General features: G+C 42.5%; 3 protein-coding genes across 4 annotated transcripts; 2 read left to right on the top strand and 1 right to left on the bottom strand.

Annotated features, from left to right (window-relative positions):
* The first annotated feature begins 2,889 nt into the window (after positions 1–2,889).
* On the top strand, positions 2,890–16,602 carry csrnp1b (cysteine-serine-rich nuclear protein 1b). Of its 2 annotated transcripts, none has more exons than XM_034200873.1 (5): positions 2,890–3,120; positions 10,479–10,671; positions 12,814–13,073; positions 13,165–13,461; positions 13,563–16,602. In XM_034200873.1, the coding sequence occupies exons 2-5, from the start codon at positions 10,497–10,499 to the stop codon at positions 14,478–14,480; spliced, it is 1,650 nt and encodes a 549-aa protein (XP_034056764.1). In that variant the 5' UTR covers positions 2,890–3,120; positions 10,479–10,496; the 3' UTR covers positions 14,481–16,602. The 2 variants fall into 2 exon arrangements, with proteins under 2 accessions (XP_034056764.1, XP_034056763.1); XM_034200872.1 differs by lacking the exon at positions 2,890–3,120 and adding an exon at positions 5,716–6,786.
* An 870-nt stretch (positions 16,603–17,472) lies between these two features.
* LOC117536134 (chymotrypsin-like elastase family member 1) lies at positions 17,473–19,909 on the bottom strand. Its single transcript, XM_034200874.1, has 8 exons — positions 19,872–19,909; positions 19,695–19,789; positions 19,401–19,507; positions 19,161–19,289; positions 18,739–18,875; positions 18,400–18,545; positions 17,610–17,759; positions 17,473–17,527 (listed from the first exon to the last, which is right to left on the bottom strand). The coding sequence occupies exons 1-8, from the start codon at positions 19,903–19,905 to the stop codon at positions 17,516–17,518; spliced, it is 810 nt and encodes a 269-aa protein (XP_034056765.1). The 5' UTR covers positions 19,906–19,909; the 3' UTR covers positions 17,473–17,515.
* A 1,739-nt stretch (positions 19,910–21,648) lies between these two features.
* LOC117536132 (Golgi reassembly-stacking protein 1-like) lies at positions 21,649–26,649 on the top strand. Its single transcript, XM_034200871.1, has 9 exons — positions 21,649–21,873; positions 22,630–22,710; positions 23,389–23,592; positions 23,907–23,993; positions 24,071–24,201; positions 24,510–24,642; positions 24,727–24,844; positions 24,924–25,046; positions 25,708–26,649. The coding sequence occupies exons 1-9, from the start codon at positions 21,808–21,810 to the stop codon at positions 25,962–25,964; spliced, it is 1,200 nt and encodes a 399-aa protein (XP_034056762.1). The 5' UTR covers positions 21,649–21,807; the 3' UTR covers positions 25,965–26,649.
* The last annotated feature ends 368 nt before the right edge of the window (positions 26,650–27,017 follow it).

Below are 27,017 nucleotides of genomic sequence, written 5' to 3' on the forward strand. Positions count from 1 at the left end.
AATTAACCCGCTGACGTCACTTCTTCTTCTTCTGCTTTGGGTTTACTGGCAGGCCGCAAACCACTTCACGGCGTATACTGCCGCCCCAAGTCCCCGGCCGGAAGTCCCCGGAGTTGGGGACTGGCTTCCGAGTAAATCGCCAGAACGCCGACACCTCCTTATCTCCATCGCTCCCATGTTTCCTTTCGTGTTGCCATAAGTTATTCTCTCTCTGTTGTTGCGCGGGGCTAATGCTAATGCTAATGCCAGCAAATACAATGGCGGCTTCAAAAAACTTTTCAGAGTTTTACGGGCCGTGGATTTCAATTCGCCCAGCCAATCAGAAATGTGTACTTGTTTCTCCCCAGGAAAGTACCACCTCTCTAGCAGGCACTAAAAAGGGGGGGAAAAGTTCTCTGAACTAAGTTCTCTTTTTGGTGTGAACGCAAAATTCCAGGCACTAACGGAACTAAACGGGAAAAGTACGCGTAAAAGTACTCCGGTGTGAAAGCGCCTAATGAGTTGCTATAGAAATAGCCATTGTGCAAACTGAGTAATTTGACTTGTCTTTAAGTGAAAGTTTAAATGGGGCCTAACACGTTAATTATCACAAAGCCATTCCCTCTTGTTTACATGCTAATTCATGACTCAGGTGAAACCACTATCTCCAAATCACGTGACTGAAAACACGTCAATCCACACACATGCAAGGCTGTATCTTAAGTCATAGATAAAGTATGTTGTTAAAAATGTATAACAGAACAGAATTTAATTTAAAAACAGAAACCCTAGTGGGCCCAATAGGAGTCCTAATGGGACTATTTCTACTGTCATTCAGCTTGTTTTGCCTCTGAGGCCCTAAATGAGGCCCCTAGTCTCAACAAACTAGTGAGAAATGAAGCCTCTATTAGCAGGAGACAATTAGCTTAGCTCTATGTACACAGCTTTAGGAGACCTCTCCCTCAAGTATCAAGTCAAGCACCTGTATTGACATTGGCGGAACAATTTCTCCCAGTGTTCAGGTCCAGCTGAGAATGAAAGCAGAGTGTAAGAGCGTTAAATACCTGAGAGGAGTTCAGCAGGGCGTGTGCTGCTTCTGGAGAAAATGATCCCTGATAATATTCAATCAGTTTTTTAATTACTGCGCTGATGTGAAACCGGATATTCAGTGTGAGGAATGTTGAGAACTGGGGTGAGCTTGGGTTACTGAGTTAGCTGTCTAATAGCATTTTTAGCAAGTTATATTTAAATGAGCAGGTTTTTTGTCTGGCTATTTCTACCTTGTGAACTGTTTTAATGCTATAAATGATATAATAGAAGTTTTTTTTACAGAATTGTGTCTACATTTTCCTATTTTGTAAATGTAATTTATTGAGTTATCTGTTTAAATACATTTTCTGCTAGTTTTATTTAAATGGGCAGTTTTTTGTCTGCTTTTGTTTGTATATTTGGAATTTTTAGAGCAGTTTTTTAAGGCAATATTTTCATACATAGTGTGAATATAACACTGCGGAAAAGAGGGTTTTTTTAACTGAAAAAAGTATATTTTTCTGAGCTTTGGCAAAACCAAAAAGGGCATCAACCAATTACATTGTGTGGAACAGACACCATTATAGCAGGCAAGTATTTCCTTGACGTTGATTAGTCAAACCTGACGACTGTTTCCCTAAAGGACACATTTTAATCTAAAAATACAGAATCAGTCTAAAAATGACTCATTGTGTGTCTGTATCTTCAACTTCCTCAAGGTAACTTATACAAATGACCAGAAAAGAGACACGACCCCAGTCTCTTAAAGAATGAAGTATTAAAAAGCTTTTTTCTGTTAATAAACATGAGTCTGCGTATGTGCTGTAAATATGATGCAGTCGTTTCATTTTAACTTCTGTGTTCCATGAAATACAGAGTGAGTCATTTCATTCAGTCCTTCATACCAGCTTAGTCAGTTTTTTCCCTTAACTGGAAGTGAGCCAAACAGAATTACAGCTCCTCCCACGTCACTAACAGATATGATGATATCTGTCTGCTCACCAAACGGCTTCCCACTACGCAACAGTTCATAGAGACTCAGATCCTCGACCAGTTGTTATAGGTGTGTTTCCATGTGATGATGTAAGATGTTATGGGATAACGCCACAACAAAACAATATCAAGTATCTTGGTTACTATGTGTTTTACTTAGCCAGACAATTAGGAAAAACCACAAATTCAACTTATGAGCAGAATATACCATGTCGGCATTGTAGCCATATCAATGCATATATTTGTCTTTTAGTCAAATCAAATCAACATGTATTTATAAGGCACTATATCACAACACACATTGTCTCAGGGGGCTTTATAGATCAACACAAATGAATGACAAAGTAAAAAGATATACAATTACACAAATGACATGGAGTTGAGATATAATTAAACCAACAGTAAGTTGAGTCGACAATATACAAACAAACACAAAGTATACAAAACAAGTCAAAAACACTATATGTGACCTATATACATTTTAAAGTGTATAGTCAAATTTGTCACAGAGTATATGAGATAAGATATACTGTATTGATGCCCAATTGGGACTTTTATTATAAAAATCAAAGATATATACTTTAAAAATATACATCATAAAAAAACACATTTAAAAGTGTGCAATATAAAGTAGGTATATCTCTATCTATCTATCTGTCTATCTATCTATCATCCAGCCACCAGGGGCTATTTAAAGCCTCGTGAATTCCTACAATTTTCTTTAATTTCCATATGATTATTTATATGAATACAATCGGTGTGTTTTATCAGGGGTGTAGTGGCACAGGAGGCCAGGCAGGAAGCAGCGTGGGCAGCAGCCTCCCTGTGTCACTGCCTGCGTCAGAACCAGACGCCAGGAGGGTGTTTTCCACTGACGAAAAGAGGCAGCTCTTCTCGGCAGACTCACAGACAAGGGAAGCGCTTCAGCTGGACGGAGCTCGGGTGCAGAGGCAGGGAGAGACGCAGACAAAAGCACCGAGCAGAGCTGCCTGTATGCGGGGATAGAAGGCTCTTTTTACCCGTGCCATTCTCTGGATTACTTCCACTTCCACTGGTTATCCCATCGGCTGCTTTACCGACGCGATTTGCTCCCTAAATGGTGATCGGATACTTGAATTGGTGAGTACATGGACACAGAATGGCTCATTGAGCAGCGTTTTTTAAAGGGAAGAGTTTGTGTGTTGGGGGCATTTAAATGTGCTGGATTTCCGTTGACTACACAACTTAACGCTTTATTGACATGGTTGGCTGAGTTGTATTAACTAGCCTAATGGGTGGCTTACACACAGGTGATAATGTGATTGCAATGGAATAAAATAATTGTATCGATTTCAGGCGAAATTCCAACAATCCGCGTATTGATTTACGAATCGATCGCTGATAAAACTGTCTACATTTTGGGTTATTTTTTTTAGAAACTCCACATGTTAGGAGTGTGATACCCCGGTGTTTTCTGCTGTGGATTCATTGTATGTGTGAACTGTTGGTGAGGTCGGCTTTGTGTATTCAGCCCGAGTTGTTCTTGTTCACCTCAGCAGTGCTGGTGCGCCTCTTGTAACTAGAGCGACTCCTGAAGGCACTACATCTGAACACACACACACTCACTCACACACACAGCTGACAGTGCTCCTGTCATTAGAATTAGCATTAATCATGGGGAATGATCGGGTCAACAGGGGGGAGCACATGCATTACTCTTGCAACATCGGTGATATTTCTTATCATTTTACGTGATTTTATTTTATGTGCCAGTTGTGGACATGTTGAGCTCCTTCATTGTTTGTCTGCATAATGGGATATTTTTAGTCATCACTTAATTTGATCTCCAGATAAGCTGCTTGTTTATTTACAAGGTGATTATTCCCACCAGACGCTGCTATATAATGCATGATTCAGAAATGACACTGTTATTTTGAAATGGAGCTACTGAATGAATGTAAGCGTCTCTAGCGCGACCTCTTTTGGAAATCATGTTTTTTGGAATAAGGCTGCACAGCTCAATGATCCTTTGTTTACACAGAGGGGATAAAGCACTTGATGCTGTGCGTTTTATGTGCCATTCATTTCACAGGAATGTGCAGTGATGTTGAATGCTGCACTTTGATATTGTAATTTGTCAATTTGAGCTCTGATTTGTGATGTTGTCTTGGAGTATTAAGACAATATTTTTGAGGGATTTCAATGACTTTATTACCTCCAGCATCCTCACTGCTAACCTTGTGGTGCCTGCAGATGATACATCTATGATAATGCAATTTGTGATAGTGTTGCAGCCAATACTGTGCTGTAACCTGGACCTGGGGGGGGTTCTCCAGTACTTTAATTAAATAAATAGAAACTAAGTTACTGAAACAAATTATGTTGCTAAAACAAATATTAAGAAATAAAATAAGAACATATTTGGCTGTATACATGATGTAATTATTAACCTTAAAATACATTAAGGTTAGCGGTAAAGTAACAACAATTATACTATTAAAACAATTATGGTGTTTTCTGTGTGTGCCATGACTGTATACTGAACTGAAACATTTAAAATCTTCAACAATGTCTTTGTCCAGCATTAAATGTGTCTCTCATTCAATGCAAGTTGGTATAGAGACGCCACCTCTGCAGCTGTCAGCTTTAGATTAACTGAACGTCCACTTCCTGTGCGTTTCACAACCTGCAGGAAGCTCACACACACTTTTAGTATCTGTCTGCTGGGTTCAGACGAGGCTGTCTGTGCCTGCTTCATTTTGGTCACGCAGGATGGCCCCATGCTTTAGAGAGAGGGGGGGGGGGGGGGTGTGTATGAGAGAGGGGGGTAAGTCTGCTGCCGCTCTCCCACAGCAGTGGAGCCCCCATCTGCTTTGTCCTCTCCCATAAATTCCATACTGCAAGTGTCCCAGACTGGAGCACGACCCCTGAACTCACCACCACCTCCCCCCTCCCTTCCTCCACACACATACACACACACATTTTATTTGTATTTCCGTATCTACACTGTAGCTAATTTGCTAATACAATAAAGCATTGAAACACACACACACACACACAGAGACATACACAGGCTCTCAAAGCTGCATGTTTGCAAAGGAATTCTTTTCATGAGATTTTCCAACTTTACATAGAAATCTGAGCAAAGCTACACATTTCAGCTTCTTCCTGCATAGTGAGTCTTATCCTATGAATACGTGCACTCACAATCAGCCCTCTCTTTTATTTGTGTACACCGTGTTTATCACTCACAGCCTCCTGCAGGCATCACCTGGCTTTTTGAGTTTGTCCTGCATAACAGATTAATGACAGCTGAGGGCATGTGAGGTCCACGTGCAAGCTAATACCCTGTCAGGTGTGGCCGGCAGAGGCAGCGCGCTCCACTGCCTGATGGGAGGAGGACTTTCCAGTGGTTAGCAGTGAGAGAAAAAAGACATCTGGGTTAGATAGAGCCTGTGTTCTTCTCCCACCATTACAGCGAGAGTGGCGCTGCCAGAATGGAATTCCTGCGGCTTGGAGACATGACATTATTTATTTGTTTTGTACAATCCTCCCTCCTTCTTCCCACTACCTCTGCTTTTTGGAAACCGGAGAGAGAGTGCATGGGTCGGGGCAGAGGAACAGAATGTTTCTGTGGGGAGAACAACAGGCTTTACAGAGAGCGGAAAACGGGAGCTCTCGCTGCTTTGTTCCAGCAGGTGGAGCGCTTCTGAGGAACAGCTGGCTCTAACCCTCCTGTGTGTTCGGGGCAAAGACAGAGGTGGAAGAAGTACTCGGATTTAAGCAAATATAGCACTTCTAAATTATAAAAGCACTTTGTTACGAGTAAAAGTCCTGTATTCAGAAGTAAAAGCACAAGTTATCGGCATCACAAAATACTTAAAGTACCAAAAGTAAAAGTACACCTTTTGCAGAATCATATATATATATATTGAGTTACTATTATAATTAGTCAGTGTTTTCATCCCAGCTGGTACATGAAGAGCTAATTTGATATACTGCAGCTACATACCTTACATTGGTCAAAGTGTATTCAATAATTGATAAATATGTTGTATTAGCTAATAATCTAAACCTGAAAAGTAGTCAAAAATGCCCGCAATAGGAAATGAATGGGTAACCCTGCATTATGTTCATCCATCAGATAGTACACACCCAACAAATCTACAAAATGTTGATTCTGGAAAACATTTTCAGTATAAATGCTTTGTATATTCACTGCGGTTATTCAAGTAAACCAGGAGACATTGTTTACTTAAATGTAAGTAAAATAGAAATGTGTAATAACAGGGGACATTTAAGCAGAAGTAAGGGGGGAGAAGCTAACCCAACAGGAGGGTTAAGAAACGAGACAGTGTTCCCCCAGCTGTGCATCCCACTATCATATTAATGGTGATCAATCGCCAGTGACAGAGCTGGAAGTGTAACACGGTGCAGCCGGCCTGTCTGGACACGCTCCCACACACAGGAAGACTCCCAGGTTCATCATTATCACATTTATGAGCACTCAGTCAGTCAGTCACTCAGCCTCTGCACAGTGTGCCATTTAAACGCTGGCGTCCCACCCACGCTGTTATCAGGGGGCAAAGTCAACTGAGACTTGTCCTGTTGGGCTGCAGGCGGACAGGGTCAGTTCAAACAGGCTTTCTGCTGGGGAGCGCTTCAGGGATGCAGAGACGTCTTTTTGGATTATTAACATTTTCCTGGATGTACAAGGTTTTTTTAATGGTTTCCCTGGATTTTTGTGCTACTGATTACACCTCTTAAATACATTCCATTGGTCTCTCTTGCAGTGGGAATATGGAGGTAGGGATTGTTCAAACCTAAAATCTTCTTTAATATGTAATGCATGCTTCTTAATTCACATGTTGGCTCTTCATTTGTGTATAACAAAGTACATTTCCCCTCTGTAGCACGAATGAAAGTATTCTGATTCTGCTTAAAGAGCTGTCTGCAGATAAAATGGGACTGCATTTTTATATCAACATCGGTAGCTTCATGTATCAAGATAATCTTCTTCCAGTGACATAGTTAGCGTCAGACTTTGAGCTGTAGTGTTTCAGGTGACAAATCTCCTCGCCAGAGATTTATCTTTCCCAACTTCTGTGACAACTGGCTGGGAAGCACCTCCGTTATCTGTGTGTGTGTGGTGTGTGTGTGTGTGTGTGTGTGTGTGTGTGTGTGTGTGTGTGTGGGTGTGGTGTGTGTGTGTGTGTGTGGTGTGTGGTGTGATGTGTGTGTGTGTGTGTGTGTGTGTGTGTGTGGTGTGTGTGGTGTGTGTGTGTGTGTGTGTGTGTGTGTGTGTGGTGTGTGTGTTGTGTGTGTGTGTGTGTGTGTGTGGTGTGTGTGTGTGTGTGTGTGTGTGTGTGTGTGTGTGTGTGTGTGTGTGTGTGTGTGTGTGTGTGTGTGTGTGTGGTGTGTGTGTGTGTGTGTGTGTGTGTGTGTGTGTGTGGTGTGTGTGTGTGTGTGTGTGTGTGTCGTGTGTGTGTGTGTGTGTGTGTGTGTGTGTGTGTGTGTGTGTGTGTGTGTGTGTGTGTGTGTGTGTGTGTGCTGTGTGTGTGTGTGTGTGTGTGTGTGTGTGTGTGTTGTGTGTTGTGTGTGTGTGTGTGTGTGTGTGTGTGTGTGTGTGTTGTGTGTGTGTGTGTGTGTGTGGTGTGTGTGTGTGTGTGTGTGTGTGTTGCATAATTTAGTGTGCGTTGAAAACATGCTGTGCTTCCCTCTCTGGCTCGGCTGTCCGATCACATCCATCCTCCGCAGAGGTGGAAGAAGTACTCAGATCTTGAACTTGAGTAGAAGTACCAGAGTGTAGGAATACTCTGTTACAGTAAAAGTCCTGCAATCAAAAATGTTCCTCAAGTATTGACATACTTAAAGTACCAAAAGTAAAAGTAGTCATTCTGCAGATTGGATTACAAAGTAGCAACAAAAATTGAAAGTACAAGTACCTCAGAATTGTACTTAAGTAAATCTACTTAGTTATATTCCCCACAGATTCCCCCCCCCCCCCCCCCCCCCCCGGGGTCCTTCTTCTTTTGGCCCCCGGGGTCTGTGGGTGCAGGCTGAGAAACTCCAGATTGACTACAAGCCGTCCCCCTTGCCAGGATTAACCTCTCGCCATTGTTTCTGCCCGTTAAACAGGATTAACAAATCAATGTGTCAGGTAGACTGCAGTCAAGAGACAATGACCCAGTTCTGACACCACTGCCCCCCCCCCCCCCCCCCCTTCTGCCTCGCTGCAGCTTTTAATTAAAAAGACTTTGCTTAGCTGGCTCCATGCACTCCCTGGAGGATGCCTCGCAGCATTGATTTGCTTTCTTTACAGCGAACTGGGGGTTGTGAGCGATGGCAAAAAATGTAAGGTGAACACTTTTCCTCAAACGCTGTAATGTGGCGCACTTGTTGTCTAATCGGTGTGCAACACATGCTGCGTCCAGGTGTCTCTCAATCAGAATCACCTTGATACTAAATAGTGAAATACGAATTAAGAGGCATGCATAAAATATTAAAGACAAAAATAGAAATTGCACAAAATACACACCCAGTCACAGTATTTAAAATAGCATGGATAAGGTAGTGGAGTAGCAGCCAAGTAATACATTAAAAGTATATATTGCAGATGTCTTTCGGTCGTTGCTTTGTCTAACTATGAGATACAGTTGTTTCAAGGCAATTCCCACTATATATGTGATTGTATTAGCGGCTGTGAGAGGCGATTATTTCCCGCCCCAGTGAGTTGATGGAAGAGAATTTCTCATTGGTTTCAGTAATGTAAAAAAAGCGCTGAGGTGGTCAGAGTGTAAAGGATGCCTTTCTGTTGGTTGCAGAGGCAGCTTGACCTATTGCAAGGTGATTCATTCATCATATGTGCACTGGGGACAACAGTAATAACAACAACCCCCCCCTGTACAAAGGTGTCAGCCTCCTGCCCTTGTCTTCTCCTTTATCCTTGTCAGAAAGCAACTCTCCTTTTGCATAATTGCTCCCTGTCGCATGCAGAAAATGACCTCCTCCTTGCATACCTGCTCAGGCCTCTTTTTCAACTGCTGAGGCTTGCATAACATCCTGATAAGAAACCAGGCATGCAGGTCAAACATGGTGTTCCTCTCAAGCCATTGGAGGACCCGTGGGCTTGGCATTCCCTGGCTTTGAATGTCCTCTAAGGAGAAATGGTGGCAAATCAGCTTGTTTTCAGCACAGATTGGAGTCACAGGTTCGCATGCCTTAAAACAGTCAGAAACGGAAAAGGTGAAGATGTCTCCAAAATCCCCTTAAACGTGAGCAGAAAGGGCTTCCATTACCCGCTCGAGTTGCAACAGCTGGAAGCGATCTGGCTGTGATTCCAAAGACTGTAAAATGTTTTATGGCAAAGTAGAAAAAAGAAAACGAGCGTCTTTTCCCTTTGCACATCATCGTAGGGAGTGTCTGCGCTGGAGCTGAGCCCAGTCATGTCTTCCCTCACGTCCTTCCTTCCTCCCCTGCTGACCTGTCTTGTCGCCTCGCTCTTCCCAGAAGTTGTGAAAAAGTCTGCCGTTTGTCAGAGCTACAGTACGTGACGCTTTTATGTCCTGTGTCCAAGAAACTCACTGCCTTCCGAGCATGTTAATATTTAATGTCAGTTGTTTCCTTCCTGGAACACGCTGAGGTGGACTTGCGATGAGATATTGTTTCCGAACATTAAATGGCCTTTTCTCTCCTCCATGACTATCTTTGTCTTTGCCTGTCTCTCAAAGGATTGATTGTTTTTATCGCTGAACCAGCAGCTCCTCTCTTGGGACTCTGGAAGAAAACATGCACGAGACAAAGCAGAGCTGTACACACTTACAATGAGAAGACATTGACCATGCTACTGCTGGCTATAGCCTAGCTTTTATTAAGGGAATGATTGAAATGAAACGTCTGTGGCGGCCTGATTTGGTCACCTCTGTGCTGGACCCTTCACTCTAATCAATGCATTTGCTGAGCTGATGGGATTTGGAGGAGGGTGAAGGGTCCAGTAATTGTTGACTTATGCGAATGTCCTGATTGATTGCTTCCTGGAGAACTTCCACTCTCAGCTGAGTGCAGCACGAGATCTGGATGCATGCGGTCTCACGGGGCCGAGATCACGACCTGTTTGTACCAATAACACTGCAGAAATGCCTCTGTGAAAGATCCCTTAATATGTTCACTCACCACATACTGTATTGTCTTAAGGTTAGTTTATTTATAAAGCACATTTCAGACACAAAGTGCTTTACGTAGATTACAAATAGACATTGTAAATACACATAATGCTGCAAGAAAAGCTGAAGTTAAAAGCTATTTAAATGACTTCTAGAAAAGCAGCATGAAAAAGCAAGGTGTTAAGCCTTAAAAGGACCCAAGGTTGTGGCAGATTCTCATGGAGTTTGTTCCAGATCTGCAGAGCATGAAAACTAAAAGCTGCCCCTGTGAATTTGACAAAGCTGTGAAGTGTGAATAATGTGCTGATGAACCCCTCCCTCTGCTCTCTCCTGCAGATTGTTCGCACCGGCGCCATGAGTGGGCTTCTCAAGAGGAAGTTTGAGGAGGTGGATGAGGACCCATGCTACTCCTCACCCTCCTCCCTCTCCTCCGACTGCTCGGGGTGGGACTCGGAGGGGGAGAGCTGCTACTCGGACACCCTGGACTCCACCCCCAGCAACCCCAGCTCGCCTGCAAAAACCTACAACAGTGAGTGTCCTTTACCAGCAGCAGTAGATCACAGAGGAGCTGATGCTACATGCTATTTAATGCACTGTCTCTGCGGAGGCTCTGATAACAAAACCCATACAAACGTGGGAGAGTTAAGGATTTTAGGCAGCTGGCAGCCCATGAAACATTTCACAGGAATGATTTCAGACTTCTGCAATGAATATCTCTGATTTGATGCCCTAAAGCTGCAAAATGGCTAATCATGTTATGCAGTGGCTGCTCACCAGAGAGAGCCTCACCTTTCCCTGAGGAGGGTTTGGGTCAAAATACTAAAGAAAGGTGACTGACTGTATTCCCTTACAGTTACATACAAAAGCATGTAATCAGATTACTGTTATGTATCTCAAAATGTGTGTAGTGCACAGTACAACAGGGCAATATATACTCATACATAGACTCATATATATATACACACATTGAGGTATAATAACAGTATACACACACATTTGGACAGGACATGGGTGTGAGTCTAGTTTAGTAGACATTCATTGTAACAGATTACATTGTTGAAGTCCCACCCTGGGTGCGTCTGCTGGCCTTTGGGGGACCGGTCGGTTGGAGAGGGACTGTAGGGGGAGAAGGCCAAGCAGTTGTGAGGTTTCCAGGATGGCGGGGCAGGCAGCCAGGAGGAAAAGATGGAAGTTTGCCAAGGCTGGGAACACACAACGCCTTGTCTGAAACCTGGGCATGCACCCAGCACAGGTGCTGAGAGAGGCTGGGTGAAGGCATACAGAGGAAAAGACGGGGGAGTATAGGACAATCGAGAAAAGAAGGCATGCAGACACATTTGGAGGATCGGATTGGAAACCTATAATCCGGTGTTTGTGTTGGACGGAAAACGGCAAGCAAAGCGCTCCCATTCAGAGGTGTCATTTGTCTCCTGCGGGTGTCATGAGCCTGACTGCACTTGATGGATGTGGGGCTGGAACTTTGTTTTATCTGCATTACCCCGAAAGGCAGATTTAGACGACATAGTGGAGCTATTGTCTGTACCTGCATGGGGGTGGGAGGGTGCTTTTCTTCCTAGTAGCTTCATTTATTAAACGGAGGAGAGTTGTTTAGGGTGTGTCCCGAAAAAACGACAAGGAATTACCCACCAAATAATGAAGGTGTAATGCTCAACACATGTGGAAAAGGTGTTTAAGGGGCTTTATTGTCATATACACAGCCACAGTGTAGATTTGCATTGATGCAATTAAGTCACAGGCTCCTCCAACAATGTAACATAATAAGACATATAAAAAAGACTATTTAGCTAGACTAATGTGCAAGTGATGCAGGAGAAGTTAACTGGATGCAATCCACATATGGTTCTACTTTGATTTGATGGTTTTATTGTATTTGTTTGAGTACAGCAGGATGGCTGGTGGCTGTGGGTTTTGAATGTTCCACCAGAGAAAGGACCTTTGACCCCTCTCAGTTACCGGGCAGTTTGTGGCAGCTTTCCACCTCTTCCGGAAGCCTGAGCATTTTCTCACCCGTCTGTGATCCTGGGTTTCCTCCGCAGTGTCGGTCACCACGGGGAAATTCCTAGGTTGGGTGTTTTCCTTTTGTCGCACAGTAGGACAAGAAACGAAGTGGGACGTGTTCTCTCTAGTGTAGGTTTCACTTTACAGGATGTGAGAGTGTTGGACTCCTGTTAGTAGTGTCTTTTAATTTGGTACATGATAAGGTTAGGCAATAAATCAGAGGGGTGTCCTTTTACTGTCTGTTCAGCAAGGTTTGCTCAAGTCTTACACAGAGGAGCACCATGCCATCTAGTGGCACTTAATAGTCTGTTTGCCAGCAGTGTGAACCTGGAAATGTTGAGTACACCCAAAGTGTTATGTTAGTTTCATTAATTAGCATATGCAGACAATAGCAAAACAAAATGGCTTGGGCAATTTTGGCTGTGGTTTTGAGGTATATTGAACATGTTGAATCCATTTCTGACATTTTAAGGACAACACATTGTAGTTTTGAGTCCCCTAAACATTCAAATCGACCCAAAATTCATGAAATTCTGGTTCCATGTTTACTTTTAGAACTTGCTGAGCGCCAATTAAAAATGGTCCAAGGGCCGCTGTTGTTTTAAGCAATTGAGTTCAATGTATCCTAAACCTACTCTTCCTCCATCCACAGCCACGTCCATCCTTAAGAAATCCAAGAGAGCCAGACGGGGCAATGTGACCTTCGACCAGGTGACGGTGTTCTTCTTCCCTCGGTGCCAAGGCTTCACCAGCGTTCCCAGTCGAGGAGGATGCACTCTGGGAATGATGCAGCGCCACAGCGTCCTCCGCACCTATTCGCTTGCCGAGTTTGCCGTGGAGCAGCGGCTGCTACGACGGGAAAAATTTCTCAACAGACTCAGGGAGGAAAAGCTCGAAGCTCTCAAGTTAAAGGTAAGCAAAGTTGCCCCAAAGTGTAATGGATCATTTGACTTTTACTTCTACTTAAGTACAAGATCTCATTGATGTTTTTTCTCCACTCCAGCTGACTAAGAATGGAACCCAGGAGAACGAGGAGGCGGAGCGGCTAACGGTGGACGACATCCCCGAGCAGGACATCGACATCGGTGGCACCAATCTGGACGAGTGCTCTTTCCTCCATCCTTACCCACCCAAACGGCGCTACGCTCTACTCAAAGAAGCCGGCGTGAAGAAGGTCGACAAGGACGAGAAGAGGCAACTGCACGAGCTGAGGATCTCCAGGGAAAACTGTGGCTGTGACTGCCAGGGCTTCTGCGAGCCGGAGACGTGTAGCTGCAGCCTGGCTGGCATCAAGTGTCAAGTAAGAGACGTTAGATTTAACACAGAAGCCTTGACAATTGAAAAAGTTGCGGTTTAACAATAATTGAAAGTAATTTAACCACTTCCTTCTGCTTCCCTCAGATGGATCATTCCTCCTTCCCATGTGGCTGCACTAAGGACGGCTGCGGGAACACAGAAGGTCGCATCGAGTTCAACTCCACCCGGGTACAGACGCATTACATCCACACCATCATGAAGCTGGAGCTGGAGAAGAGGCTGGAGGAGCAGTCGAGCCCGGAGGAAAGGGATAAAACCACCACCTTAGTGCCCTCGTACGGCTTCACTTCAGACCTGGCAGGAGAGAACAGCTGCAGCAGCGACATGACGGACTTATCGGACTCTCAGAGCGAGGACTCTGGGGCGGGCGAGAGTCCGTGCGATCACCACACCCAGCTGGACGACAACGGCCTGAGCATTTTGAGTTTTAGCGACACGGTGGGCGGCTCTAGAAGTGGGAACTGTCGAGACATTTGCTACCCAGATAAACATCAAGACCACCTGTCCACGGAGGCTTTCAGCAGCTTCAGCATGGCAGACTTTGCAGACGAGAACGACAATATAGACGCCGCGCTGTTGGACGATCACACAGACAATCGAGCGACAGACTTTTTGGATGAGAACGCCAACCAGGGGAACGGTTTATTTCACGGCGGCAGTGTGCCACGAACGCCGTCCCCGAGCATCGACCGCTCGGCGAGTTACAACATGGACCTGAGCCTCTCCTCGGAGTCGGACCTGGAGTTCTTTGACGGGTTTCCCTGCTTGGGGCCCAGCTCGCTCTACAACTCCCTGAAGGAGTACGAACACATGGACAACTTCTTTCAGTTTCAGTTGCCTAGCTATCCCTCCCTCCCTCCGGCCAGCGACCCCGGGACCTGCCTCCTGGAGTCGCTGATCGGACTCTCCGAATCCGTCCCTGAACCCCCCGCCACATTTACAGACAATCAGCTGTTGGAGGAAGCCATGAAATTGTCTGTGATGGAGTCTGTGAAAGTTTGACGAAACTAGTGGACAGTGCAAGGAAAAATAAAAGGTTATAGAGGGGTGGCCGAACATGCACATAAATGTGATTTTTGGAGGAAGCTGTGATTTCCCTATTGCCTAATAAATGTTCAAATTCCAGACTTGCCTTCAAAACGTTAGCAAAGCAGTGTGGGATAAATGCTGTGTGAGATGGCAGCTAGTGTTAAAAATGCAAAATGGAAATCAATTTGGCCCTTAGTAACCAATGATGGCTCTGCAGTTCCTAAGAAAGCTATTTTGACCAAACCAAGATCACCAACCATGTGATGAACTGGAAGTAAACCTTAACTGGGGCCAGGTTGGGAATCTCCACACAGCTCAATGTGCACCTCAGGGATTTTTCTAGCTTTCTAGCTTTTGGAGGCAATGTACGGTGACCATTGCTGTGATGGCCTTCATTTAAAACCTGAGTTAAATCACACGTGTTCTCTTATTGGGCTCACACTCGGATGACTTTGAGTTGGTACGGTCCACCCTGTTAAAGCTAGTGGACTCTTCCTCCTCAAGATCTCACCTTTGGGTGTTATATGGTACAAAAGAAATCCCTCTAAAAGCTCCTCGATCAGCACTTTATCTGTGAAAATGTTTGAATAGGCATTGCTGTGGTTGTATGGGGTCGATTCAACAGTTCAACGCTAAATTATGGAGTTCCTTATTTATGAGAAAGGAAAACGCTCATACCATTTAAAGCTGTAGCTTGTTTTATCTATATTACTTTGTTTTAAATTATTTCCTTTCATGATTCTATTCTATTTATTTCCGCCTACTTTCACTCGAGAAGCACTGTGGTTATTTTTCACCTCAAAGTGCTTCCTTTTCCCCCCATTTCACATGATGGCATTGCTATGGGAAAGGGACCACAAGTCCATCAGAAAGTATTTAATATCTATTCTCTTTTACATATAACTTTTTTTTTTGATAACTTATTATATCATTTCATTAGCTATTTAATTTAAGACATTTTGGCAATAAAATGGGGGTGTTGTGAAGTTTACTGGATGTGCCTGCTTATCAGGGAGCCTGATAGTGCTTCCATTTAAGCTTTGGGACTGAAAACTGTGGAATCTCCCGAATCACTGAAACTAAATGATGGGTCTATTGTATCGCTGCCTATAATGTAACCATAGAAAAATTACACTAATATTTTATAACTAATTTATGTAGGTCGACAAAGAATTCTAATCACTGACAAATTAAAATATTTTATTAAAGAAAGAAAAAAAATTCAATCCGGGACAAACTTTGTAATATATGAATTATAGAGAAATGTATACTTATGAAGGTTATGGCGCTCTAGCATTCTGAAGTATTTTTCACATAGGCAGTCTTATGAGTAGATGTCTTAGCGAAATGCCACTAAAACTGAGTAAATTGCAAAGATCAATTTGATTGTATTCTGAATTTCTTGGAAGTCTGTGACTTGGGTTACACTATGTATTGAATTAAACAAGGGGCATTGTGGGTAAAAACTGCATATATTATACGGTTTTTATCGCACACACAAACCCTGAAAATGAAAAAAGTTGCCTCATTCATGACAGAACAAGACAGTGGAGGACACTAGAGAGTGTATGTACATATCTCACCCTTTCTACAGCTGTTTCTGCAGCCTTTCTGGACCCTTTAGAAATTATGCATGCAGGTCCCGTTTGTTAAAACTTGTTCTGATTAATTGTATACTTTGAAAAGTGCTGAATGCACATCGGAAATGTATTATTCGCTTTTTGCCTTTTTTGAGTATTTTAAAATCCATCCGATATGTTCTCACGCCATGAAGAGGGCACTGATTCTTTTTGCCAATGTTTGTTTCTCTTGTAAAAAAAAACATCATGAAGAAATGGCATCAGTGAGTGTTCATCAATGTAATGTATTACAGTACAGCTTTTTTTTACATTTTGTTTTCAGAAAAGAAACGTGTCTTACTTTTTTGCCTTTTTTGTTGTACATATTTCTGCTTGAATGGTCCTGCAGAGCAAACAAAGCTGCTTTATTTTTTACATATTCACACTTTAACCTGCTGTTCAAAAACAGTCTCTTTCATCTAAGCCATTTGACAGCCTGTCCCTCCAAATAATAATAAAAAAAACATTTTCTAAAAGCTCTTGTTTGTCATATTTATTGAAATTACATAACATGTTACTTGTTAGACGTTTTTATCCAAAGCGATTTACATACTCAATACTGTGAGCAATCCCCACAGGAGCAATTTGGGGTGAAGTGTCTTCAGGAACACAACGACATGCTGACTGCAGTGGGCTTTGAACACTAACGCACTAGCTCACTGTGCCACACGCCTCCTACAATGACCTTTAAGCTACATAATAACCCATAGGAAAGGAAATATGCCTATTAAGTCGATGTCTTTGATTTATAACGCGTTTTTAATGTAATCCTCTCTTCCTAACTGGAAACATATCCAGTGTTAACATACTTAAACCATACACTAAAGCCTTTAAGACATTAGATAGTCTATGTATTGGCAGTCTTTGGGTTTTTGTGTGTGTAAACCACAGGAATCCATGTGGTTTCTGGTCTCCATGGCTGGCAGAACAACACGGTGTGATGTCATCATGCTGCAGTCTCCTGACTACCACCACACACATATGGCTAGAAATCCCAGACGGGAAGGAAATGTCAATCCGGTGACTGCATTTAGCTTACATTGGCCACCGTCAAGAAAATGTGGTTCTTGTTAAGTCTTTAGGTGGTTTTTTCAAACATTTTAGGGGGGTTTTCGTTCATTCTGGATACATTAAATAGACACTATGCAACTTCAACCTAAACACGATCGATCAAAGATATGTGGAAACCCGTTTTGGGCCAATGGGGTTGCAGACTTGGAGGTCAGATGATCTTTAACCTTTGGCAAAGTACATGGCATCAAGTCTGAACATGAACCACTATCGCCATCTTGTGGCTAAAATAAGAACTACAAGCAACCCTCTATTATATATGAAACACACATGACTGAGATGCAAATTAATTTTATTTCAGATGTTCCATTGTTCAGCCTATTGGATAATCTGGAAAAAAACAAAACAAACAAAAGTCAGAAAATTGAAATATGCAGATATGGATATGTATTAGATATACCAGGAGGCTCACTGAGTAGATCCATTCCTGGAAGGAAGACACGCTGGTGAAGACGGTGGGTTTGGTCTCTTGGTTGCACATGCCGACTGGACCGTAGCTGACGACACCGTAGACCCTCCAGGCTCCTTCAACGAAGCAGCTCAGGGGCCCGCCAGAGTCGCCCTGGGACAACGAGAAGAGAGGGGCCAATGTGGAGACCATGCAGTGACAGGTAGTATATACGAGGAATCTGCTAAAGCTGTGCAGATATTAAAAGCGGTAGCTTTGTATATTTTGGGAAAATACTGAATGTGCTCTTCCAACATGAGAGTAACATGATAACAAAGGTGTCCCAACTGTAGCTGTGAACATGACAGGATGTGTGATTACCTAGAAGAGCATCAGGACTGTTTGAGGCAGATGATAGCTATGTGATTAACATGATGATTCAGCCTCTATGGAGAGAGACATCAAGCATGCTCATTTCTGACGTGGAGCTAATCTGAAGTAAACATTGAATACTGCTTTCTATTCCTCCATCTTGTGACTGTGTAACTCCCTCTCTTGGATATCAGCATGTGAAGGACACTGTTCAGGAACTAGTTGATGCTCTGTGTGTGATGACTACTTCCATTCTGGAGAGGATCACAGATACATGGATCCTGATGTTGAAGCTCAAGCTGGGGACAAGTGATATTTCTCTAACAGTATACAAATGTACAAAAATATTCAGAGGGTTGTGCAGGACAGACAGTACTTTATCTGCCCCTTAATTATACAGCAGTCTTGTATTTATGGATACCAAATATCCAAAGATGTGTACCTGGCAGCCTGATATGACTCCATCTCCTCCAGCACACACCATGGTCTTCAAGGCGTTGCTGCCCCACCAGTCTTGCCTGGAGCACATTGCATGATCCACCACTTGGATGGGGGCCACCTGCAGGATGTTAGGGATGCTCCCTTCATCTGTAAACAAAGAAAGTGTGTGAAGATTACTTTAAAGGTCACCTATTATGCAGAATCCTGTGTGTGTGTGTGTGTGTGTGTGTGTGTGTGTGTGTGTGTGTGTGTGTGTGTGTGTGTGTGTGTGTGTGTGTGTGTGTGTGTGTATGTGTGTGTGTGTGTGTGTGTGTGTGTGTGTGTGTGTGTGTGTCCTCACAGTCCATGAGACCCCAGCCGGTGATGTAACAGGAGAACCCGTGAGGAAGCATCTGATCCGGGTAGGGAAGTTCAGCAGTGGCCACGTAGCCGTTATCATACACAGGTTTAGCCAGCCTCAGGAGAGCAATGTCATTTCTAATAGAGAAAATATAAAAATGGAATAAGTTATAGTCTGTTTGCCAGCTCATAGAGTCTTATTGAGAACCTGGAAATGCTGTGTACCCCCGACTATCATGTTTCCATCTACTTGTGCAAGGCATTTCAAAGCACTACATGAGGGAAAGTGGTAATACCAGTTGGTTTGTAGCCATAAAAGTGAAAGCATAGGATGCCTTAACCCTGTAACTATCCCCTTTGAGCCTTTACTGTCAATGAAAGTGTGCTTTGAGTGGTGAAACTAAGACAACTTGCTCTCTTTACCCTTTGGTAAGGTCTTCATTCCAGTCTGGATGGACAGCAATCATGTCCACCTGGCGGAACTGCTCACTGCCGTCGTACTCGTACAGGTCGTACTCCCCCACCACCACACGATACGCATTAACATCCATGCTGATTGAAAAAAATCAAAGACACACTGTGTTTACTTACAAGCAGACACTGGGGATCAGCAGGACAGGAGTGACAGGATCAGTGGCATTGATTGGATGTATGAGAGCAAACCTGAGGATACAGTGAGCTGCAGTCATGATGTAGAAACTATCAATGATAGTGCCTCCACACATGTGGTAGTATAAGCCATCGTTGTATGAATCATACTGGAGAGAAGCCTGAGAGAAAACAGAGAATAACATACACACTGATACCAAAAAGACAACGTTATATCAGAAATCTATCAGCATAATGAGGTCTAGCAGATTAAAAGGAAGCCTATTTACCCAAAGGATATAAGTAAAAAATACTAGCGTCACATTACATTCAATCTGTATAAATAATGTTTTAAAATAGTGCTCATACCTGCCATTTCCAGGTGTTTGGTCTGGCGTCATTGCCTCCTATGACCCTCTCATTGTGCACCTTATGGTTGAAAGGTGTTTCAGCATAAATCAGCCCTATGGTGCACACGTGAGATTGGAGAGAGTACAGTTAAATGTGCACAAAACAGCACTGAAAATATGTTTTGGGAAAACTTACCAATGCAGGACAGGAAAGCCACAAGATGAATCATGTTGGAGCTCTGACAACCTGATACCGTTTACCTTCACCTATTTATATCAGTTTGGGACTGGAAGACCTCCAGGAGGTATTAGGTAACCACTAAGATACCTGCCAACTTTACCACATGTGGATGAATCCTCATCAAATGTATAATTTTCTTATGGTGAGGACGAGCAAACACTTCAGCAACCCTATAAATCTCTTAAAATCTATAGGTCTATTTATAAATATATTTGGTTATATATTCATTTTAATGGCACTTTTATTCATTTAGGAATTTTTTTAACAACATTTCATCATGGTGGGAAAAGAGCAGGTGCGTTCACATGCAGCCAAATTCAACTATCTGCTACAGACATTTTCCTAGAGATAACTAAAGCAGGTAAATAACCATGGGAAGGATACAATGCTAAATGTAGTATACCTGCTGTTAATTCTCTGTTTCATTGCAACTTTATGGAAGCTATGGAGCTTAACTGAAGGTCGCCTAAAGCCAGTGGTGTAATGTAGTGTTTACTCAAGTAATTCAAAGTAGCTCCACTTTTACCAGCTGTGAGATTATTGCAGCAAAAGGAATAATTTAGAACGATTACTGAATGGGACATTAAGCAGAGTAGGTGCTTTTACTTTTGGTATTTTAACCCTCCTATTGTCTTCGTTCCCCCCCTTACTTTGGTGTTCGCGGTCAAATTTGACCGGTCCTGTTTTAACTGCTATTTCATTAACACAAAAACCATTAATCACCACCAAATGTAATTTCACACCCTTTCAAACTGTACATATTGTATCAGACTACTGGTATACATGAAATACTGCAGTAAATATACAAAGAACAGACACTGAACATGTATTGCGTGTGCCAAGTGTGAACCATGTGGGGGGAGGGGCACATAAGAGCGGGAAATGTGTGAAATTGTTCTGTGTGTGTGTGTGTGTTTGTGTGTGCCAGGTGATTCACATGGGGGGATTGGGCACATAAGGGGGGGGGGCTCATCTAGAGTGTGTGTGTGTGTGTGTGTGTGTGTGTGTGTGTGTGTGTGTGTGTGTGTGTGTGTGTGTGTGTGTGTGTGTGTGTGTGTGTGTGTGTGTGTGTGTGTGTGTGTGTGTGTGTGTGTGTGTGTGTGTGTGTGTGTGTGTGTGTGTGTGTGTTTTATATCTGATCCGGATGGTTACTAATTCCTTTTCTTTATGGCGGTCATTTTTGACCGGGAACACCATGGTGTTACAAAGTTGACTAAATCATCCAAAACTCAATGAAAGTGGTGATCAGCCATTTAATATGTTCAAATGTCTACTGTGAAGGATATCATAAAGCCTTAATGCAATCGAATGTAAAACAAAAAAGTTATGACTGATGAAAGTAGTAAATCCGTCAGATTTGACCCGAAGACAACAGGAGGGGTAAGTAGGCTATATTTTGATGCCAAAACTTTAAGTACGTTTTTGAATGCAGGACTTCTACTTGTAACTGAGTATTTTCACACTGTTTTCTACTTCTTGGCCTACTTAAGTAAAATATCCGAGCTAGTGATGAGTTGAATTAAAAGATATAAAAATAGGCTTTGTTTTCGTCACATTATACACAATATCAAGCTTCAAACGTCCCATATACATAATTTCGTAATATTCATGTATTACGTACAAAGTCACATTTCCATGACTTCTACGCCAGTGTTGTCTGTTGCCCAGCAACCACGTAGAACATCCAGTCAAGGACGGCTAATCGAGCTCCAGCTCAGTACAAGTTCGATTTCTCTGGCATCGTTATTTATTAGCTTTGCCTAGCTCTCTGAGGCTGCTGTCAACCTGCGTTTTGCGCTAAGCTAGCTTTAAACATTTGTCTCCGTCAGTAATGACTTCTAACACATCTCTACCTCAGTGACTGTGTTTGTATTACTAACTGTTGAAGACGATGGGGGTGTCGCAGAGCTCGTTTCTGTCGGATGGAGGAACTTCTAGTGGATATCATGTTCATGGGGTACGTAGTGCAAGGTTATAAACAACACTCACTTTGTATACCTTTTTAAGCCACTTTAAGCTAACTGGCTATGCTATTGTTCCTGGGTTTTTTTTAATCTATGAAGACACACAGTTGCACAATGTATTAAGATATTCTGTGTAGTAACTCAGTAACTTCAACTGTGGGTAGCTTTAATGGTGTCCGCCCATGATGAGGTGGCTTTTGGCTCACAACCAATCTGTTTAGGTTCGAGAGAGACTGCTTTGTTTTAGTACTAGCTGCCATGTGCAAAGTAACATTACACATAGTACATTTACTCACTATACTTAAGTACAATTTCGAGGTACTTGAGTATTTCAATGTTTTACTACTTTATACATCTGCCCCACTATAATTCAGAGGAAAATTGTGTACTTTTACTCCACTACCAGTACCTTAGTTACTTTGCAGATTTGGTTTAATGATGATCAGACTTCAGTTCCACCTGGAGTACATTCACCAGCTACCCTGCAGAATACAAAGTCATTCAAACTAGCCTTTACCAGCTTTGAGAACACTTTGATGATCAATCATTATGACCAAAACATGATCATTGCATAATGAGTACTTCTACTTTTGGTACTTTGAGTTTATTGTGATCGCAGGACTTTTCTTACTTAACAGAGTATTCATACGCTGCTACTTCTTATTTGCCTGAAGTACACGATCTGAGTACTTCTTCCACCTCTGCCCTTTACTGTGAAATCAAGCAAATGTCTTTGGTGTGTTTTTCAGCTTCAAGAGGACTCTCCAGCTCTGAGGGCCGGTCTGGAGCCTTTCTTTGACTTCATTCTCTCCATAGGGAATACCCGACTCGTGAGTCATCTTTAAGTGAAGTAGCATTTGGTTTGGCATGTCCACTCCCCAAATGTAAACATAATGATCTAAATGCAAACACTTGAATCGATGGAGATTATGTGATACATGTTTTAATTGCTCAGCGTAAAGTACATTTACTTAAGTACTGAAGTATATCAAAGTACTTGTGCTTTACCTGAGTATTTTGATTGTATGTAACTTTAGGAGCTGTGTCCACATCGCGTATTTCTGCCAGAAAAATGTGCCGTGTGGACACAGACCCTCAGTTTCTAGGTACTTTGCAGGATGCAATTCTTCATGACGATTATAATTTGAATGTTTTTAAAAAGAACGTAATGAAACCTTGTTAAGGAAATGTGTCTTCTTCTTAAGCTAAATACATTAAAAAAAACATTTAGCAGGAAGTGGAAATCACAAATGTGAAAACAGGGCTGTTTTACTGACCTCATGGAAAGAGAAAGGACAGAGATGCTTCAAACATGATGATCATATATAATATGATGCATCGCTGTAAATATACCTACCAACCAGTATTTAAGGAAGTTAAAATGAGCACGATCTTACACATCTACAGCTGCAAAATGCCTGATATCAACCACAATTGTTGATGAACAGATGTAAAAGCTCTCTCCACACCGTCGAGTCGAGTCATTAACATTTCTCTTGTTTCTCCAGAACAAAGAAAGCGACCTGCTGAAAGACCTTCTAAAGGCCAATATGGAGAAAGCGGTCAAACTGGAAGTGTACAACTCTAAAACCCAGCGGGTGAGGGAACTGGAAGTCACTCCCAGTAACATGTGGGGGGGGCAGGGTCTGCTGGGGGCCAGTGTTCGCTTCTGCAGCTTTGAAGGAGCCAATGAGAACGTTTGGCACGTCTTGGTGAGTCGAGTCCATCCGGGCTATTCTTTAACTTGCTTTGTTTTACTCTGATGCAAAAACAGGTTAGCTTTGAGGAAGAAGCCAGCGTTTTCTTTTAAGTGACAATCAAACAAGTTGAATGTTTCAGATCTACTTTATTCTTTGTACAAGACTAGCTAGGGTTTCCTAACCATTCAATAAAATACCTAGATATTTAGTACCACCCAATTGACATCTGTTTTTGTGTTATCTTCACATTTAATTTCCTGTATATCAGTATATCTAAAGTCATAATCAAGACAGTGGTTTCAAGTAAAAATGCATCTTTGTTTCAGGATGTGGAAACCAACTCTCCTGCAGCCTTGGCCGGCCTTATTGCTTACGATGACTTCATCGTAGGAGCTGACCAGGTGTTGCAAGACGTAAGCTCTATTCATGGTATAATAAAGTGCTACCAAAACAGTGAACGATGTTAAATCCCTTTGTGTTTGTGTTGCAGTCAGAGGATTTCTTTTCTTTGATTGAGGCCAACGAGGGGAAGCCTCTGAAGCTGCTGCTGTACAACAGTCAGACCGACAACTGCAGGGAGGTGGTGGTGACTCCCAATGGAGCGTGGGGAGGAGAGGGGAGGTGTGTCTTCTTAATATCTGCATCATTTATTATCATGTCACCCATATCGATTAGATTAGCTTTGATTCCTTTATTGTCACTACAAAGATTACAGCGAAATTCCAAGCATTCCCGATCCCACATAACAGACAGTATAAGTATCATTTTGACAATACAAGCTAAAAACTTTGAATATATAAAGTGACTATAAATTGGACCTATGATACATTGAACAGTACGCTTCCAAAAGACATTACCATACAAATATACTCTATTTACAGGCGTAACACACATTCGTAGTAATACCCTTGTTTTGTGTTGTATTCTAGCTTAGGCTGTGGCATTGGCTACGGCTACCTGCACAGAATCCCCAGTCGTCTTCCTCCACCAGAGAGCACACACGTTGAGCCGTCCACGCTGATGGACCGCAGTGAAGAGCTGACAACAATAAGCCAACCAGAGGTACGGGTTATCCCATATTTCTAATATTAAATCCTCTTTGGTAGAGAAGTTTCCTCGTCTAAAACACATGTCCTCTGCTCTCAGGTGCCTTCAGAGGATGCTCAAATCCCTTTAAGTGTCGGTGAAATAGATTTGAATCAAGAGGAAGCAGCTGTGCAGGACTTGTTTGTTCCATCGGCCTCTCAGCCAGCTGTGGACTTCGGTGAGCAGATCTCATTCTAAGAAAAGATCATTTGATTTCTGTCTGATGTCTGACACAGAATAAAATGTATGCATTGCAGATGTGTCCACCATACGCGATTCGATGACTCAAGACTTGTTAGACATGGTTTCCAACGATGACGTCACCCAGAGCTCCATGATTGTTAATTATGGAGATGAATCTGTTGATCAGTGCAGCTTTGGTAAGTACCGCTACATTCGACATTAGCGCTCCAACACATTGTACGTGATAGGCTAAGGGGCGGGACATCTCTAAGCAGGTTGACCAATCATAACAGAGCCGACCAGCTAACCAATCAGAGCAGACTAGGCTCTGGTTTCAGACAGAGGGTGAAAAGAGGTGCTGCAGCACAGACAGTATGAGAACAATAAAGAGCTTTTTGAACATTAACGCATGGAGACATGTAGAGACACTACATACTGATATACACCTGAACATCAGCAGGAGAGGACTCTTTAAAGTAGAGACACTACATGCTGATATACACCTGAACATCAGCAGGAGAGGACTCTTTAAAGTAGAGACACTACATACTGATATACACCTGAACATCAGCAGGAGAGGACTCTTTAAAGTAGAGACACTACATACTGATATACACCTGAACATCAGCAGGAGAGGACTCTTTAAAGTAGAGACACTACATACTGATATACACCTGAACATCAGCAGGAGAGGACTCTTTAAAGTAGAGACACTACATACTGATATACACCTGAACATCAGCAGGAGAGGACTCTTTAAAGTAGAGACACTACATACTGATATGAACCTGTAATAGTGTTCCTTTTAAGATGGACCTTATCTTTGTAACTACAATTCCTTATTCATCTTTTTTTCAGATGCCTCATCTGTTGACCACATACCCTCCTCTCCTGAGAGAGAAGCAGACATCCAGGAGAGCGAGCAGGAGGGAGTCACTGACCCGATCACTGCCATTTCTCCCAGCGTTGACGTGGATAACCCCACAGAAATCCCCTCGGAGATCCTGAGTGACGGCAGTATCCCAGAGGTGAAGGACATCAGTCCTGAGCCCGTGATCTCAGCAGATTCTGTGGAGGACGAGGAGACTTCAGAAACGGCAGCGTCTGACAGTTAGGGAGAGTTTAAGCACATATCATGTCTGCTGCTAATTAGAAGAGTTGTAGCGCACACTAGGACACAGAAAGCTTCCCTTATGATTGTAAGTTGCATCACTGGAACTATTATGTTTTAACTTTTTTGATATCCAGGTGCCATTGCTGCATGTTGAATTGCACATTTTAGAAAATATAGTACTTGAAAGATGGTTAAAACAGTATGAATGTACTCTTTAATTTAGACTCGAGCAGGATGAAGCCTTAGATGCATCTAAGTTAAAAGTCGTCCTAGTTTGCACAAAAAACCCCAAAGGTGAGTCATGTTTAGTTTGGTTGCTCTCACCGTTGTCCTCTACTGTTATGAAACACTGTTGTAAAAAAGAGAGTTTGAGGTGTAGTTCAAACAGATCCATCATGTGGTTTTATTTGTTTTATATATTGGTATTTGGTTGTGGATGGTTTTATTTTCCCGTGCACATTTTAATCTCAGGCATTTTCCATTTAAGCCTCTTTGCCTTACGTCTCATGTTAAAAACCCGCCTTTCTAATATCTTGAATCAGTGTAAATGAAGGAGCCATGTTCGACGCAGCTCTGTGACTGTTTTCTGTTCGTCCCCTTTATAAAGATTTTAATTAAACTATGTTTCTGATTTGTATGGATGGACACAAATATTCAAGTATTTATAAAAAGAAAATGATCAAAGATGAACGTGCCGGAGTCTAATTGATGTCTTGTTTGTTATTTTAGATGTGAGCATGATTACTTACATAATGTGTATATTCTATTTAGTAATTATTGTAGATGTGTCACTTCCTGTTTTATACCAGCAGGTGTCAGCAAACTCCTCATTATAGATCCCAACCTTCAGTTTTCTACCATTCAGCTGCAAAATGTGTGAAATGCAAGTCGATTTTTTAAAATAAAAAATGAATGGTGACATGAAGCTGTAGTGTTTTTGCAAAAATCACATCTCTGAACTCTTCAGGGATATCATTATTTGATCTGTAGCCGAACAGAAGCAGCTTGCATTAATGAGGGAAACTTAACAACATGCAAGCCTCATTTTTAAATA

The sequence above is a fragment of the Gymnodraco acuticeps genome, unplaced genomic scaffold (assembly GCF_902827175.1).
Source record: "Gymnodraco acuticeps unplaced genomic scaffold, fGymAcu1.1, whole genome shotgun sequence".
Taxonomy (NCBI): domain Eukaryota; kingdom Metazoa; phylum Chordata; class Actinopteri; order Perciformes; family Bathydraconidae; genus Gymnodraco; species Gymnodraco acuticeps.

Bases quoted from the DNA above. Each gene is read 5' to 3' on its own strand.
- csrnp1b (XM_034200872.1), top strand. The intron at 10,672-12,813 runs GTGAGTGTCCTT...CTCCATCCACAG, and splicing joins GCCTGCAAAAACCTACAACA to CCACGTCCATCCTTAAGAAA. The intron at 13,462-13,562 runs GTAAGAGACGTT...TGCTTCCCTCAG, and splicing joins TGGCTGGCATCAAGTGTCAA to ATGGATCATTCCTCCTTCCC.
- LOC117536134 (XM_034200874.1), bottom strand. From the start codon at position 19,905: ATGATTCATCTTGTGGCTTTCCTGTCCTGCATTG. The intron at 19,790-19,871 runs GTAAGTTTTCCC...TGTGCACCATAG, and splicing joins GGCTTTCCTGTCCTGCATTG to GGCTGATTTATGCTGAAACA. The intron at 19,508-19,694 runs GTATGAGCACTA...GTTTTCTCTCAG, and splicing joins CAAACACCTGGAAATGGCAG to GCTTCTCTCCAGTATGATTC.
- LOC117536132 (XM_034200871.1), top strand. From the start codon at position 21,808: ATGGGGGTGTCGCAGAGCTCGTTTCTGTCGGATGGAGGAACTTCTAGT. The intron at 21,874-22,629 runs GTACGTAGTGCA...TGTGTTTTTCAG, and splicing joins GTGGATATCATGTTCATGGG to CTTCAAGAGGACTCTCCAGC. The intron at 24,643-24,726 runs GTACGGGTTATC...CTCTGCTCTCAG, and splicing joins CAACAATAAGCCAACCAGAG to GTGCCTTCAGAGGATGCTCA.